The sequence below is a fragment of the Pipistrellus hanaki genome (assembly GCF_964339955.1).
Source record: "Pipistrellus hanaki genome assembly, chromosome: 7".
NCBI classification, from domain to species: Eukaryota; Metazoa; Chordata; class Mammalia; order Chiroptera; family Vespertilionidae; genus Pipistrellus; species Pipistrellus hanaki.
The window spans coordinates 82856507-82869512 of record NC_140509.1 but is presented as its reverse complement, the minus strand read 5'-3'; the positions used below and the strand labels follow the sequence as shown (position 1 = coordinate 82869512).

General features: G+C 37.5%; 1 protein-coding gene across 3 annotated transcripts in view; it reads left to right on the top strand.

The window, feature by feature from the left end:
- The window catches only part of IPCEF1 (interaction protein for cytohesin exchange factors 1), a 133441-nt gene that overhangs the window by 47072 nt on the left and 73363 nt on the right, over positions 1–13006 (top strand). For all 3 annotated transcript variants that reach the window (XM_084889405.1, XM_084889407.1, XM_084889406.1), the window contains exon 2: positions 30–72. In XM_084889405.1, coding sequence (XP_084745531.1) covers positions 30–72 — 43 coding nt within the window. The remainder of the gene's footprint in view (positions 1–29; positions 73–13006) is intronic.

Genomic DNA, 13006 nt, shown 5'->3' with positions numbered 1-13006 from the left:
TGACCCCTTCTTTTCTTTTTCTTGTACAGATCAGAAGCAACATAACTGGGACGAAGAAGCTCCTAGCTTTAGGTATGTAATTGAAAATTCTTCAAAATTCATTTGTTAGTGATATTTATGACCCGAAGGGCCTGTATCCTACTTTGTTATTCTAATCTGTGAACCAAATTATCATAGCCTAGGTATATTTATCTCTAGGTTAGGATTAATGCAGATGGAAGCTAATAGTATTGATAAATAATCAACTATATTTGATCTAGATTTTCCTTGAAAATGGATTTGTGGTGGTGATTACTCTTCAGTGGGAGAGTTTGTTATGTAAAGCGATTTATTTATGGAATTATCTTTTTTTTTTTTTTTACCCCCTCAATGATCAGGAATGTACCATAATTATCAAAATATCATAGAATTATTATTATATGAAAAAATCTGTTTAAAAAGCAACTATGTATTTAGATGCCCAATAGTAAGTCGAATGCTCTAGACATGAAGCATGAACTGATCTGAATTTACTAATAATTAAAAGTAAAATATTTGTATTTGATATAATATAAAAATAAAATAATCTTAGGATGATCCTGATTTTAAAGTTCAAAACCAGGGGCAAGGGTGCAATTTTTCTTGTTACTCCTTTGATTTTCTATTTGTAAAATGATTTGAAAATAATTAGGTATTTTAACTCCTGACTGGAAAATATATTTCCTGCTTGATTTAACTCCTTTTTAAGATGAAATACAGTCCTAAATTTGCTGAGGAATGCAAGGGAAGCATTCTCTTCATAGCTCTCTATCTTCACAGCTCTTTTCTGACTCTATGGACATAACAGAAACACAGGTATATTTGCTGAAAATATCAGTATATTGATTTTAGTACTATTTTTATTTATGAGCCAAGCAACAGCAATAATAATCACTATTTCTCCCATTATATGCTTCCTATCCTTTAACTTTTCTTTGAAGCATTGTTATTGATGACTTATTAGTCACCATCATTCTTTTTGGTGACTATTGCCCTTCTGTAGTTGTTAAAACCCATGGCCCTGGTGATCTAACTCACTGTCAAAAAATTAGTTTTGGTGTATATCTTAGCTGTTCAGAGATCTTCATATATATATATATATATATATATATATATACACACACACACACACACACACACACACACACACACACACACATTCCTATTGTTTCCACACACGTGTACTAAGGTAAGCACTTATTGTTGAGATTGTATAACTCAATAAATAGGACTCCCGTGTGCATGGTCTAGTGAAGAATGCTTTATTTGCCATAACAGTTGATGTTTCATTGAGGAATTTTATATGATGATACTTTTCATACTCAAATGTTTCATTGATGGTTTACAACATGGTGACCTTAAGATGTTGACAAAAATGGGTGGACTTTACCATCTTCAAAAGTTGTCAATTACTATTTCTAGTAAAACATTTTTCTGATCCTCAGATTTAGGGCCTCCCATCATAAAAGGTATCCAGAAAAAAGCTGGTTTGTCATCAAAGAAAGGTGTGGTATGAGGAAACCCTGCATTGGTTGAAAAACCGGATTAGATAAACTCTATGGTCTCTTATAATATAAAACTTGATACTTCTTATGGAAGATGATAACCAACTCTGCCACCAATGACCACATTAGAGGACTTGAGTCTTGTTAAGCATAAATATCTTGCATTGTACAGATTATAGGGATATACTAGTAGCATAATATTGAAGACAGCAAGAACTGAACTCAGATGATCTGGGTTTGAATCTTGTCTCCCATACTAGTTGTGTGACTGGTCCCATTACTTTTTGTGCCTCACTTTGCTCACTTGTTAAGTGGACATCATAATAGTACCTCATAAAATTGGTGAGGGATCTAATGAGTTAATATGAATATAGCTCCTAGAACAATATTAGGTATATAGCTAGGCGGTCGATAAATGTTAGTTACGATGGTGATGAACAAACACTACTTTCAACAGTGGAGGCATCTGTGCATCTTGGAGATTTTATGCATTTGGCATTAACCCCCCAAATTTAAGGCCTTTAGGAATGAAGCATAGTCCTATTCTGTTTGACTCAGTGGATAGAGCATCAGCCTGTGGGCTGAAGGGTCCCAGGTTTGATTCCAAACATGGGCACGTACCTCGGTTGCAGGCTCACTGCCCTGGTTGAGGTGCATGTGGGAGGCAACCAACTAATGTGTTTCTGACACATCAGTGCCTCTCTCCCTCTCTCTCTCTCTCTCTCTCTCTCTCTCTCTCTCTCTCTCTCTCTCTCTCTCTCCTCTCTCTCTCTCTCTCTCTCTCTCTCTCTCTCTCTCTCTCTCTCTCCTTCTCCCGTCTATTCCTCTAAAATCAATGAGTAAATATCCTCAGGTGAGTATTTAAAAATAAGTAAGTAAATAAATAAAATGGTAAAATTATTTTTTAAAAAAGAATGAAGCACAATAATTTGTACAATTTCCCAACAACATATTTCTTCAGGTTCCTTATGCATTTATTGTGTTGGCTCCACCTGAAACCCACATCAAGGCAAAGCTTGACTCTTTACTGCTTTTTACATAACACTGTGGGTGTCACTTCCATCACACTACTTTCCTCCATGTTCAAGGCTCCATCTTCCACCTTTCTCTTATTGCCTCATCTCATTGTGTTTTTTGGATTCCAGATTTTGTTGCAAGGGTCTTAGTGTGATATTTTTTGAGCGAAGCTAAAAGAAAGCCGTGAACAAGCTACTATGACAATAAAATGTCCTCCAACTTGATGCAAAAGCATATGGATAGTTTTCATCTTTTTCATCGTCTTTAAGCAATAGTGAAGGAGCCTTGCTTATAGTCACTCTAATGTATTACAAGCATAGTTCTTAGTCCAAGTACAAGTAGTGGGAGCAAACTATATATTTAGTTCTCATTCAAGTGTGCCTAATTGATGGCCTCATGGTTATTTTGAGTTCTATACAAGATTCTATTTATTATTTCACTTTTAAAAAGTGTTGTGAAATACACATAAAATTCACAGTCTGAACTTTTTAAAGTGCATGGTTCAGTAGTATTAAACATTCATGTTGTTGCTTGACCACTACTCCCATCCATCCTCATAACTCTTTTAATCATGGAGAACTGAAATTTTATACCCATTAAGCTGTAAGTCTCCATCAATCTCTACTCACGCCCCTGAAAACACCATTATACTTTCAGTCCTTATGATTTTGACTAAGTATTTCCTATAAGTGGAATCATATAGTATTTATCTTTTTGTGACTAGCATATTTGACTTAGCATAATATGTTCAAGGTTAGTCCATGTTGTAGCACATTGCAGCATTTCATTCCTTTTTAAGGCTGAGTAATATTTTATTATGTGTATATACCATATTTTACCTATCCATTTATCCACTGATGGACAGTTGGGTTGTTTCCATGTTTTAGCTACTGTGAATAACTTTGGCATGAATATAAATGTACAAATATCTGAGACCCTGCTTTCAAATGCTTTTGCGTATATACCCATGAAGTGGAATTGATGGATCATAAGGTAATTCTATTTTTAATTTTTTGTAGAATCACCATACTGTTTTCTACAGTGGCTGTACCTTCTTATAGTCCCACCAACAGGATTCTCAGAATTCTTAAGTATAGACTGCTTGTCTGATTATTTTGACATAGTCCCACTGGGCAATGAAGATTGTGAAGTTTTATGTGAATACATTTTGAAAACCAGGTTATAGTTTTCCTATTATTTTTCCCCCCTGCTGTGCCTTTGAGAGTTATGTTCTAAGAACTATTATATTTAACGTTAATTTACGTTCCCAGGTGATTCGGAGTGTCAGTGGACTTTTTCCAGAGCAGAAACATGTGATGCCAAGTCTCATACCTCTAATGGAAAAACAACTTCAACTCCAAGAATTTCTTGGCTGATTTTTAAAATAAGCTCTGTGTTAAACTCCTGTGTGCTGGCAGCCAAGGAATAGATGACCACATGTGTTTTATTCTTGAAGGCTCATAATATTTTTGTACAAACTATACCAATGTGAACAGGAACGGGGACAACTACATTACAAAGAGAGAATTGGCCAGCTGAACACATAAAACTGTCCAGAGGTTATTCTTTGAGACAGAATTTATAAGCTTTTCAGATTATTGAGAGGGCAGGTTGATATTTGAGCTGTTATTTTTTCCCAGTTAATAATATTTGTGCTTTCCTAAAATTGGTTCAACAACATGAAGATAGTTTCCTAAGGGATAGGATCCAACTCCAAAACCGATAGGTATCAGTGGAAAATCTCAAAATAGTTTGAGGTTATTTCCACAAATTAGTGGACACCTTTCCAGACAGTGTTTTTGTTTGCTTGTTTTGCATTCACTGTTTCTGTGCAGTGCAAGGAGAAGGGGTGGGAGGAGCTTTCTCTGGGAGCAAGTGGCTTCTTGGTGATTTTGTTTTCCCTTAGTTTACTATCCTTCGCAGAAATAACAATGCTTTTCCTAATAAAACCACCTTTTGGAGTGTCCAGAAATGGGATTAACTACCTTGTGTGTATGCCAGTTTACACAGGAAAATTTAAATATAACTTTAAAAAATTTAGAAAGGACTTTTGTTAATGATTAGCGAGGCACAGGAAACTCTTGTTAGTCTAGGCTAGCTGGGCTGTGGTAGCAGATTAACCCTGATCTCCGTGGCTTCACGCAGTAAACTTTCCAGCTGCGTGTCTCATGCTGGCTGCATGCGAAGGGGAAGGCTCCACGTGGTCACCTGTGGCACCGCCGTGGCAAACGGTGGCTTCAGGGTCTGACATGATGGGAAGAGAGAGTGTGGAGCACGCATCCTCTTCTCCAAACTGGAGATGTCACAGGCCTCCTCCCCTCTGACAGAGCCCATAGGTCAGGAGTGTCCCACGGCTCTCCTAGCCGCATGGAGCTGGAGGTCTTGCCAGGGGCAGAGAGAGGAGAGACAAACTAGATGCAGAGAGCACTGGCAATTTCCTCTTTGACAAACTTTGTGGAATTCTTGTGTCAGGCATCTCTGTAAAATAACTCTCCTTCCTACATCAGTCAGATTCGCCATTCCTTATGTTTTACTATGCAGGTAAGTTATTTTAAATTTTTAAAGTCAATTACACATTTTTTTTTTAAACTTTCTAACTTTATGTCAAATGTCAGCGATTTAGTGAGCCCTTTTTCTAACCGCTCACTTAAAATGACAGCCCTTTGTAATATTCTTCCCTACTTTATGTTTTTCATTTACCTTCACTATAATATACCATATATTTTACTTATCTGGTTGGTCTGCCCTCATGAAATGTAAACCCCATGAGGGTAGGAGGCTTTATCAATTATATTCAATATTGTGTCTTCAGGCTCTAAAAACGCACCTGGCACATGGTCAGCCAATACATATGTGATGAATGAATGAGTGAATGAATGAATGACCAATGTAAGTCATATGCTTGCTCCTGTTTTGGGTATCTGGGGCTATATGATTGACAGTGCTGTAAGGAGGGACAGAGGCAATTCCTTAAAGAAAGGAGGCTAGGCAGACAGACATTTAAAAATGTTCAATAAAAGTTCCTTTTGGTGATCATTGATAAAATGGGGGTTTGCATTAAAAAGGGATGAGCTTAGTGGGTAGAAGAAAGCAGCAGGTTCTGAAATCTGACAGCAAGTTTTTAATTTGTTTGACTTTGAATTTTATGTGTATAAATTTTAAAAAATTTAAAATTCTTTATTGTTTAAAGTATTACATAACTCTCCTTCTTTCCCCCATTGACCTCTCTCTGGGCCCCACCCCCGGCACATGCCCTCCTCCCTCCTTCTCCCCTGCCTTCTGTGTCCATCGGTTATCCTAATATGCATGCATACAAGTCCTCTGGTTGATCTCTTTTCCCATCATCCCGCGCCTTCCCTCATAGGTTAGACAGTCTGTTCAATGCTTTTATGACTCTGGTTCTGTTTTGGTTCCTTAGTTTATGTTGTTCATTACATTCCGCAAATGAGTGAGATCCTGTGATATTTATCTTTCTCTGGCTGGCTTATTTTGCTTAGCATAATGCTCTCCAGGTCCAGCAATGCTGTTGCAAATGGTAAGAATTTCTTCTTTTTTACGGCAGCGTAGTATTCCACGTGTAGATGTACCTCAGATCCCTAATCCACTCATCTGCTGATGGGCACTTGGGCTGTTTCCAAATCTTAGCTATGGTGAATTGTGCTGCTATGAACACAGGAGTGCATATATCCCTTTTGTTTGGTGTTTCTGTTTTCTTGAGGTATGTGTATTCCTAGAAGTGGGATTACTGGGTCAAATGGAAGTTCCATTTTTAATTTTTTGAGGAAACTCCATACTCTTCTTCACAGTGGCTGCACCAATCTGCATTCCCACCAACAGTGCAAGTGGGTTCCTTTTTCTCTGCATCATCTCCAGCACTTATCATTTGTTATTTTGTTGATAATAGCCATTCTGACAGGTGTGATATGGTACCGCATTGTTGTTTTGATTTGCCGTCCTTTATCCTTATATTTTACATTAATTAGTCTTTAAAGGTTAGGTAATTTTGCCTGAAAAAAAAATTATGAAGAAAACAATTTTCTCTGATTTCCCGAGTGATTTACTTATAATTTAATTAGATTTTTATTCCACCTGACCAATATATGACAATTTAAGTTAGACTTGGGCAAAGAATATTTTATTTTTTCAGGGCAGTAGAAAGCAAGATAGATTATCAGGTAATCTCTCTATATTAGATTTCTTCTTAACTCTTTACCTGCATGCAAATAAAATTTTTGAAGTTAATTTAAGGCTGAATAATTGTCAGGTTAAGAGCTATATCTTGGAAGTCTTTATTTATATCTAATTTTCCCCTTTAATGAATCTTTCCAGAGCTCTACTTAATTACTTTTTGTCAAAGAAGTAGCTTTGAGTTTCATTACCCTCTATATATTCCTATTTCCTTGATTTCTGCCTTTATCTTCACTATTTCTTCCTTGGCTTTGCTATTTTGCCTCTTTTCAATTTCATGTGGTGAACCATTAGCTTGTTTATTTTCATTTCTTCTTATTTTTTGATAAATATATTTAAGGCATAAAATTTCTTCTAAGAATTGCTTTAGTTCTGTTCCCTACATTTTTTTTGACATGCACTGTTTTCAATGGTGATAAATTCTAAATATTGGACATCTTTTATTGGATTCATTTTAATGTATTTAATGATTTATTCTACATGTATCTTCTTAAAATATTTATTTTCATGCTATTTGTTGCTGAGATGTAGAAATGTTATTGATTTTTACATATTGGCTTTGTGTTTAGCAACACTTCTATGTAAAATCTTTAGTTTTAATATTTCAGGTGTAGATTATTTTTCACATGTAAAATCATATCATCTGAAAATACTGGCAGTCTTTATTTTTGAATCATTATAATTCTTACTGCCCTTTTTTTAAATGAACACTTCTGATACAATGTTGTTGAATGATAATGAGCATTTTGGTTTATTCCTAATATCAAAGAAAAAGTTTCTTTGTATAGAGGAAGTAAGGACCACCTTACTGAAAATAAAGGAGTAAAGACTTCTTTGTTTTGCCCAGGAGAGGAATTCGGGAAGGGTCTGACTTGGCTTGGCAGTTCATCTCTGATCCACGTGGTTTCAGTGGAGTGCCGTTGGGACAGGAGGATTTACTACTTCCAAGGTTACTATTACTGTGGAGCCCTTGGCTTCTCCTTCTCCGCATGATGCTTCATATTTCTAGGACTATCCACATAGTGGCCTCAAAACAATGGAATTTTGTACGGTAAATGTCTTCTGGCTTTCCCTAGAACTGTGGCCAGCAAACTTTGGCTCGTGAGCCACGTGCGGCTCTTTGGCCCATTGAGTGTGGCTTTTCCACAAAATACCACAGCCTGGGCCAGTCTATTTTGAAGTGGCATTAGACGAAGTTTAAGTTAAAAAAATTTGGTTCTCAAAAGAAATTTCAATCTTTGTACTGCTATTTGGTTCTGTTGACTAATGAGTTTGCCAACAACTGCCCTAGAACAAGTATTCCTTTTTCAAATCTAAAATTTTCTGAGTTTGAGCCCAGCTAGTGTGGCCCAGTGGCTGAGCGTCAACCTATGAACCAGGAAGTCATGGTTCGATTCTTGGTCAGGACACATGCTCTGTTTGTGAGCTCCATCCCCAGTGTGGGGTGTGCAGGTGGCAGCCAATCAATGATTCTCTCTCATCATTGATGTTTCTATCTCTCTCCCTTTCCCTTCCTCTCTGAAATCAATTAAAATATACTTTAAAAAATTATATGAGTTTGGGTCCATGAGCTCATATAAATTACAATTAAACATATCTATTTAACTAAAAGTAATTTCTAATATAAAATTTTAACACAACCAAATTTCAGTAATATAGAGTAAAGAAATAAAACCAGATGATTCCTTATATTTTGATGTCAGCCTTTTATTTTTGGGGTTAGATGATGTTATCTAGGACCGTGGGAGGGTGCAGGTGCATGTGTAGTTGAACAGGAGGAGGTGGGTATCGCACAGCGTTGTGTGTAGGTGAGGTGTAAGTGGGAAAGTGAGTAGGACATGAAGAGAGTGGGTTGGCCACAGGAAGCTGCACAGACCACAGGAAGCTGGCTGCAGGGGAAAGTCTTTGGCTTTACTTAATTTAAAGGCAAGAATAACATAACCTGAAGACAAGTGGAAAGTCTCACACTCAAAGTCCATAAAGGGATGGAAACAAAAAATAAGCACACGTGTTCAGGAAAAAGTGAGCTGAAGGGGCTGGCCAATTGAAACCCACTCTAACTATCTTCTCAGAAGTTGAAACAGTACAAGATTCTAATTAAAATACAAATAAAAGAGAGTAAACTTCCTTTAGAAATAATCACAAAAACACTCTTTTGTAAAGCTTAGGTTTCTAGATTTATAATGATAATTGTTTTAAAAAGTGCTATATTGAAATAAAAATGTTAACTTAGCTAGTCAGAATGATGTTTCTGTCTTTGGTCTCAAGCTAAACAGTGTACTTACGGGCTTGTCCACTAGGTGTCTCTTTGCTTACATGTTAGGACTCCAGTGAGAACTCTCTTGCTGAAGGCCATAGTTTACATGGATTGTGTCAACAAATGCCTCCATTTTGGGCTATGTAAGAATGGCTTTACTTTACTAGTTCCTTTTAAAGAATAAGGAGATGTGTCCTGGCTACATTGCTCACTCTTGCTTTAGAGATTTTGAAGACATTAACCCAGCATTGTCAGCAGATGCAAAATGCAGGTACTTGTCCCAGGGTTGGTGGCAGGCTAAAATGGATGGAAGCCTCAGATCCAATAGCCTGCCCACTTAGGATTCCGACCGACCAGGAAGTCAGCCCCACATTATTTCTGAATGGAGCCTCAGCATGGATGCTTAATTCCAAAACAAACTGCTTTGGCTCTCTAACGTCCCTTTCCAGGAGCCTTATGTCATGCTGATCAGACCCTTCCAAATACCCAGGGGCCATTGATCTGTGGTCCTACACGCAGCCCTTTGGGTTCCAGATAACAATAACTGTGAGTTACATCAGGCCCCTCTGAAGTGTCCACATTTGGTAAGTAGTTACCCGCTCTAACGTGGCTTAAAGTAGAGGCAGGATTAATGTATACGTCCACAGATACTTAGTAGGTGCCTATTGTATGCCTGGCCTGGAGTGTCTACAGAATTATTGGACTCTTTCACTCTGTAAGAATGTGATGGAATTTCCTGTCTGCTGAAAAATTATCGTAAGCACTTTGCTAAGGAGAAGCTGAAAAGGCAGAGATTATTATAAGACAGTGATTTTCAATATTTTTCATCTCATGGCACACCTAGATTCATTACTAAAATTCTACGGCACACCAAAAAATATATGTTTTTTTTTTGTTTGTTTTGTTTTTTTTTCTGATCAAGCTCCGATTTTTATTCTCTGAAATGGCTGTATTTATACAGCAGAAACAAAGGGGGGCAGGGTTGCCTATGCAGGGGGGTCTTTGGTAACTGGCAACACAGGATTGGCTAACTGCCAGGGGCGGTGTGACATTCCAAGGTGCAACACTCCAAGGCTGGGCCATCTAGGGGGGAGGATCAGGAAGGGGAAGTGGCAGGAAGATGCTAAGCTGCAGGCTATCTTATCTTCTGGCCAAGCCCTCAGGGCACCTCATAACTTCTGCTAGAAGGAACTTAATTCTATTTCCTTAAGACTGAGTTGCTTGCCTCAACTCTGCTGGCTCCCAACATCTCCTCCCTTTGTCTTAATTGAGGGTGGGCCTTAACCGATTGGGGGAGTAGTGACCTGGTTCCTCCCGTGGGCTTCCCAGGCCCACCAGTGTTAGCGGCTCTTGGTATCTTTTGGGGAGGAGAGGCAGAGCCGATTGGATTTGTATTGATACCAACCTCTATGCAAACCAGGTATGCTCACAGGGAAATCCAGAGGGGGTCGAAATTTTCCCATGACCTTCCCTTGGGAAGAGGGGGTCGGAAAATTTTTTGGACCTTCCCTTGCAATGCTTTGCTCTGCACCCATATCGGTACCCATACCTTTCTCCTTGGTGAGGAGTAGGTAAGCATTCCTCTGGTCATCATGCTGTCCCCGCAGGAAGGGAGCGATGGTAAAGTTCATAATCTTGCTCATGGTCAGCTACGGCTAAATGGTGGTAATGTACCTGGATGGGTTTGGCCAAGATGCTGTCAATATGTTGTTAATTTCTTGACTATTTTAGAGGCAGTTTCTATTCTACGCTTCAACCTAAAAACTAGCATGTACTTATACCTTAATGCTGGTGGCTTAATCTCTGTGAAATCAACCTTCTTTCTATGTCCTTCAAAAATCTATAACCATACTTCAAATCTTCTATTATTTTAGAATATTTAGGAAAGGCAGAGGGAAGAGAGAGCAGGTCTAGCACTCTGTTCCCAGTAGCCGCTTGAATTTTAAACTGCCACATTCTTCCTACAGATAAAGATCTCAGATTCTGATAAGCCTGAAAAGGAGAATGGGAGAATTTTCAGGAAAACGAGTCTTCACTTGTGAGTCAATACTGCACGGCGACTCAAGGGGTGTCCGGTTGGACTCTTTACAAAATCTGTTAACCTCTGAAAAGCCCAGGGGCCAAAGGATAGGATTAATAAGAAACCTATGAGGGGGCCCAGGATGGGGAGAAGGTAGGGGAGAAGTCCGTTTAGTCCGCTCCAGAGAGGGTTCTCGAACAGTTCTTTCCGCCGCTTTCTGGTCTTGGTCGATTCCGGCCTTGTTGGCGTAGAAACAGCAACGTTCCTGTAGGGCTAAGCATATTCCTCCCTGCTCTGCTCTGAGTAAGTCTAACCTGCTCCTATTTTGTAGAACAACTTCAGCTAAGGAGTCAATTTGGTCTTAGAGATCATTAATGATACTAGAGAGGCCTTGGACATCATTGATTACTTGATTAGATAACTTAGTATAAGAATGTACAGCCACTCCTAGCCCCGCATTATTACTGAATCTGATAAAACTCTTTCCTGGTTTATGCTTCCTTCTACCTAGCTGACTCGGTGGAGGCTATAGTACAGGAGGCCTGATGCCTCTGCATCACAATTTAAAAAATTTTAAAGTATAAAAAGTATGACTGAGCTTCTCTTGAGGTCACACATATCTGTCTCCTCCTTTTTTGTTTTTAAAATGATCTTAAGAGTACGAATGGCTCTTTCCACCACTGAGTGACATTTATTTTACCAGACTTGATTAGGTTTAAGTCCTGGGGGATTTATTCGTAAGGTTGGTATAGGAAGTTGGATAATATTCTGAGGACATTGTTTCTAATAAAATATGGAAATTGTCATTCTCAAAAAACATTTTATAGACTGAAAATTAAATGAAAAGTTCCTCTGAATTAATGTGCCTTATAATAGCTGTTTTAATAATTTTTGCTATATTTACCATATAAGTACTATTACTATAGATTGAAGGGCTCCATAAAGTAAAATCTGTGAAGGCATAAGTAAGAGTTTGTATTTCTATTGAAATATAAGAGGTTTGAAGGACCTTTGCTCCTCTGCTGCTGTAGTATATCTAGCCTTTCTAGAACTGGATCTATCTGTAAAAATGGTTAATACCTGAGATAAAAAATTTCTTTTAATGTGGTTGTTAATACTATTCTCTGTGTTAGATATAAATTAAGCCCCTAAGCTAGGGTTCCCGGTAGAATATAGAAGGGTGTGTACACCGACCTTCCTTGCCCTGTCCTGGGCAGCACAGATGCTGACTGCTATCATAGCAAGGTATCTTTACTTTAAAAATAAAGCAAATTTACTTCTGAATTCATAAGCCACAAATGTTGCCTTGCCTTTAGCTTGTTTAAAATGTAGGCGGCAATATATAGTTAGGATTCAATTATTTATAAAACATTGGCTTCTGATGTAACTTAATTTATATGACATTGATTATATTGTAAAAGCTAATTTATAAAGTAACTTAAGTAGGTATTTTTAATTTAAAATAATGGCAAAGATTTTATTGATCTGATCCAAAAGTATGGCTTCTATCTTTCTTGAAATCTTATTGCTGTTGAAAAATTTGGCTATTTTTAAGAAATATATTGTCCTTGCCTTTCCCACAGGTGAAAACCTTCATAATATTTAATATATACCTATTAATTTTTACTTGATAAGACTTTCTATGTAATTTCAAGTATATTAGATCTGTTTTAAAAAGTTTTCCTATAAGAAGAGAGAATAAATCTCTTGTATTACTCCAGGCCCTTGGAGCTTTCCTAGAATCATCTCTGTTAAGGCCTTGAAATTTTAACATGGAAAAAACCATCAAATAAATATCTACATCTTAAAGATATCAATTAGATTTAGGCTAGTATTTGTATAGAAAAATTCCAAAAAATATATGTTTTGCTAATCTGACAAAAAATAGGTATAACTGTGATTCATTTACACTGGATGACTATTGTTGTATTGGTAATTGTTGTCATTTTTTTTTTTTTTTTTTTTTTTTTTGGCAACTTAAGACGAAAGAGGTCAGAGTCC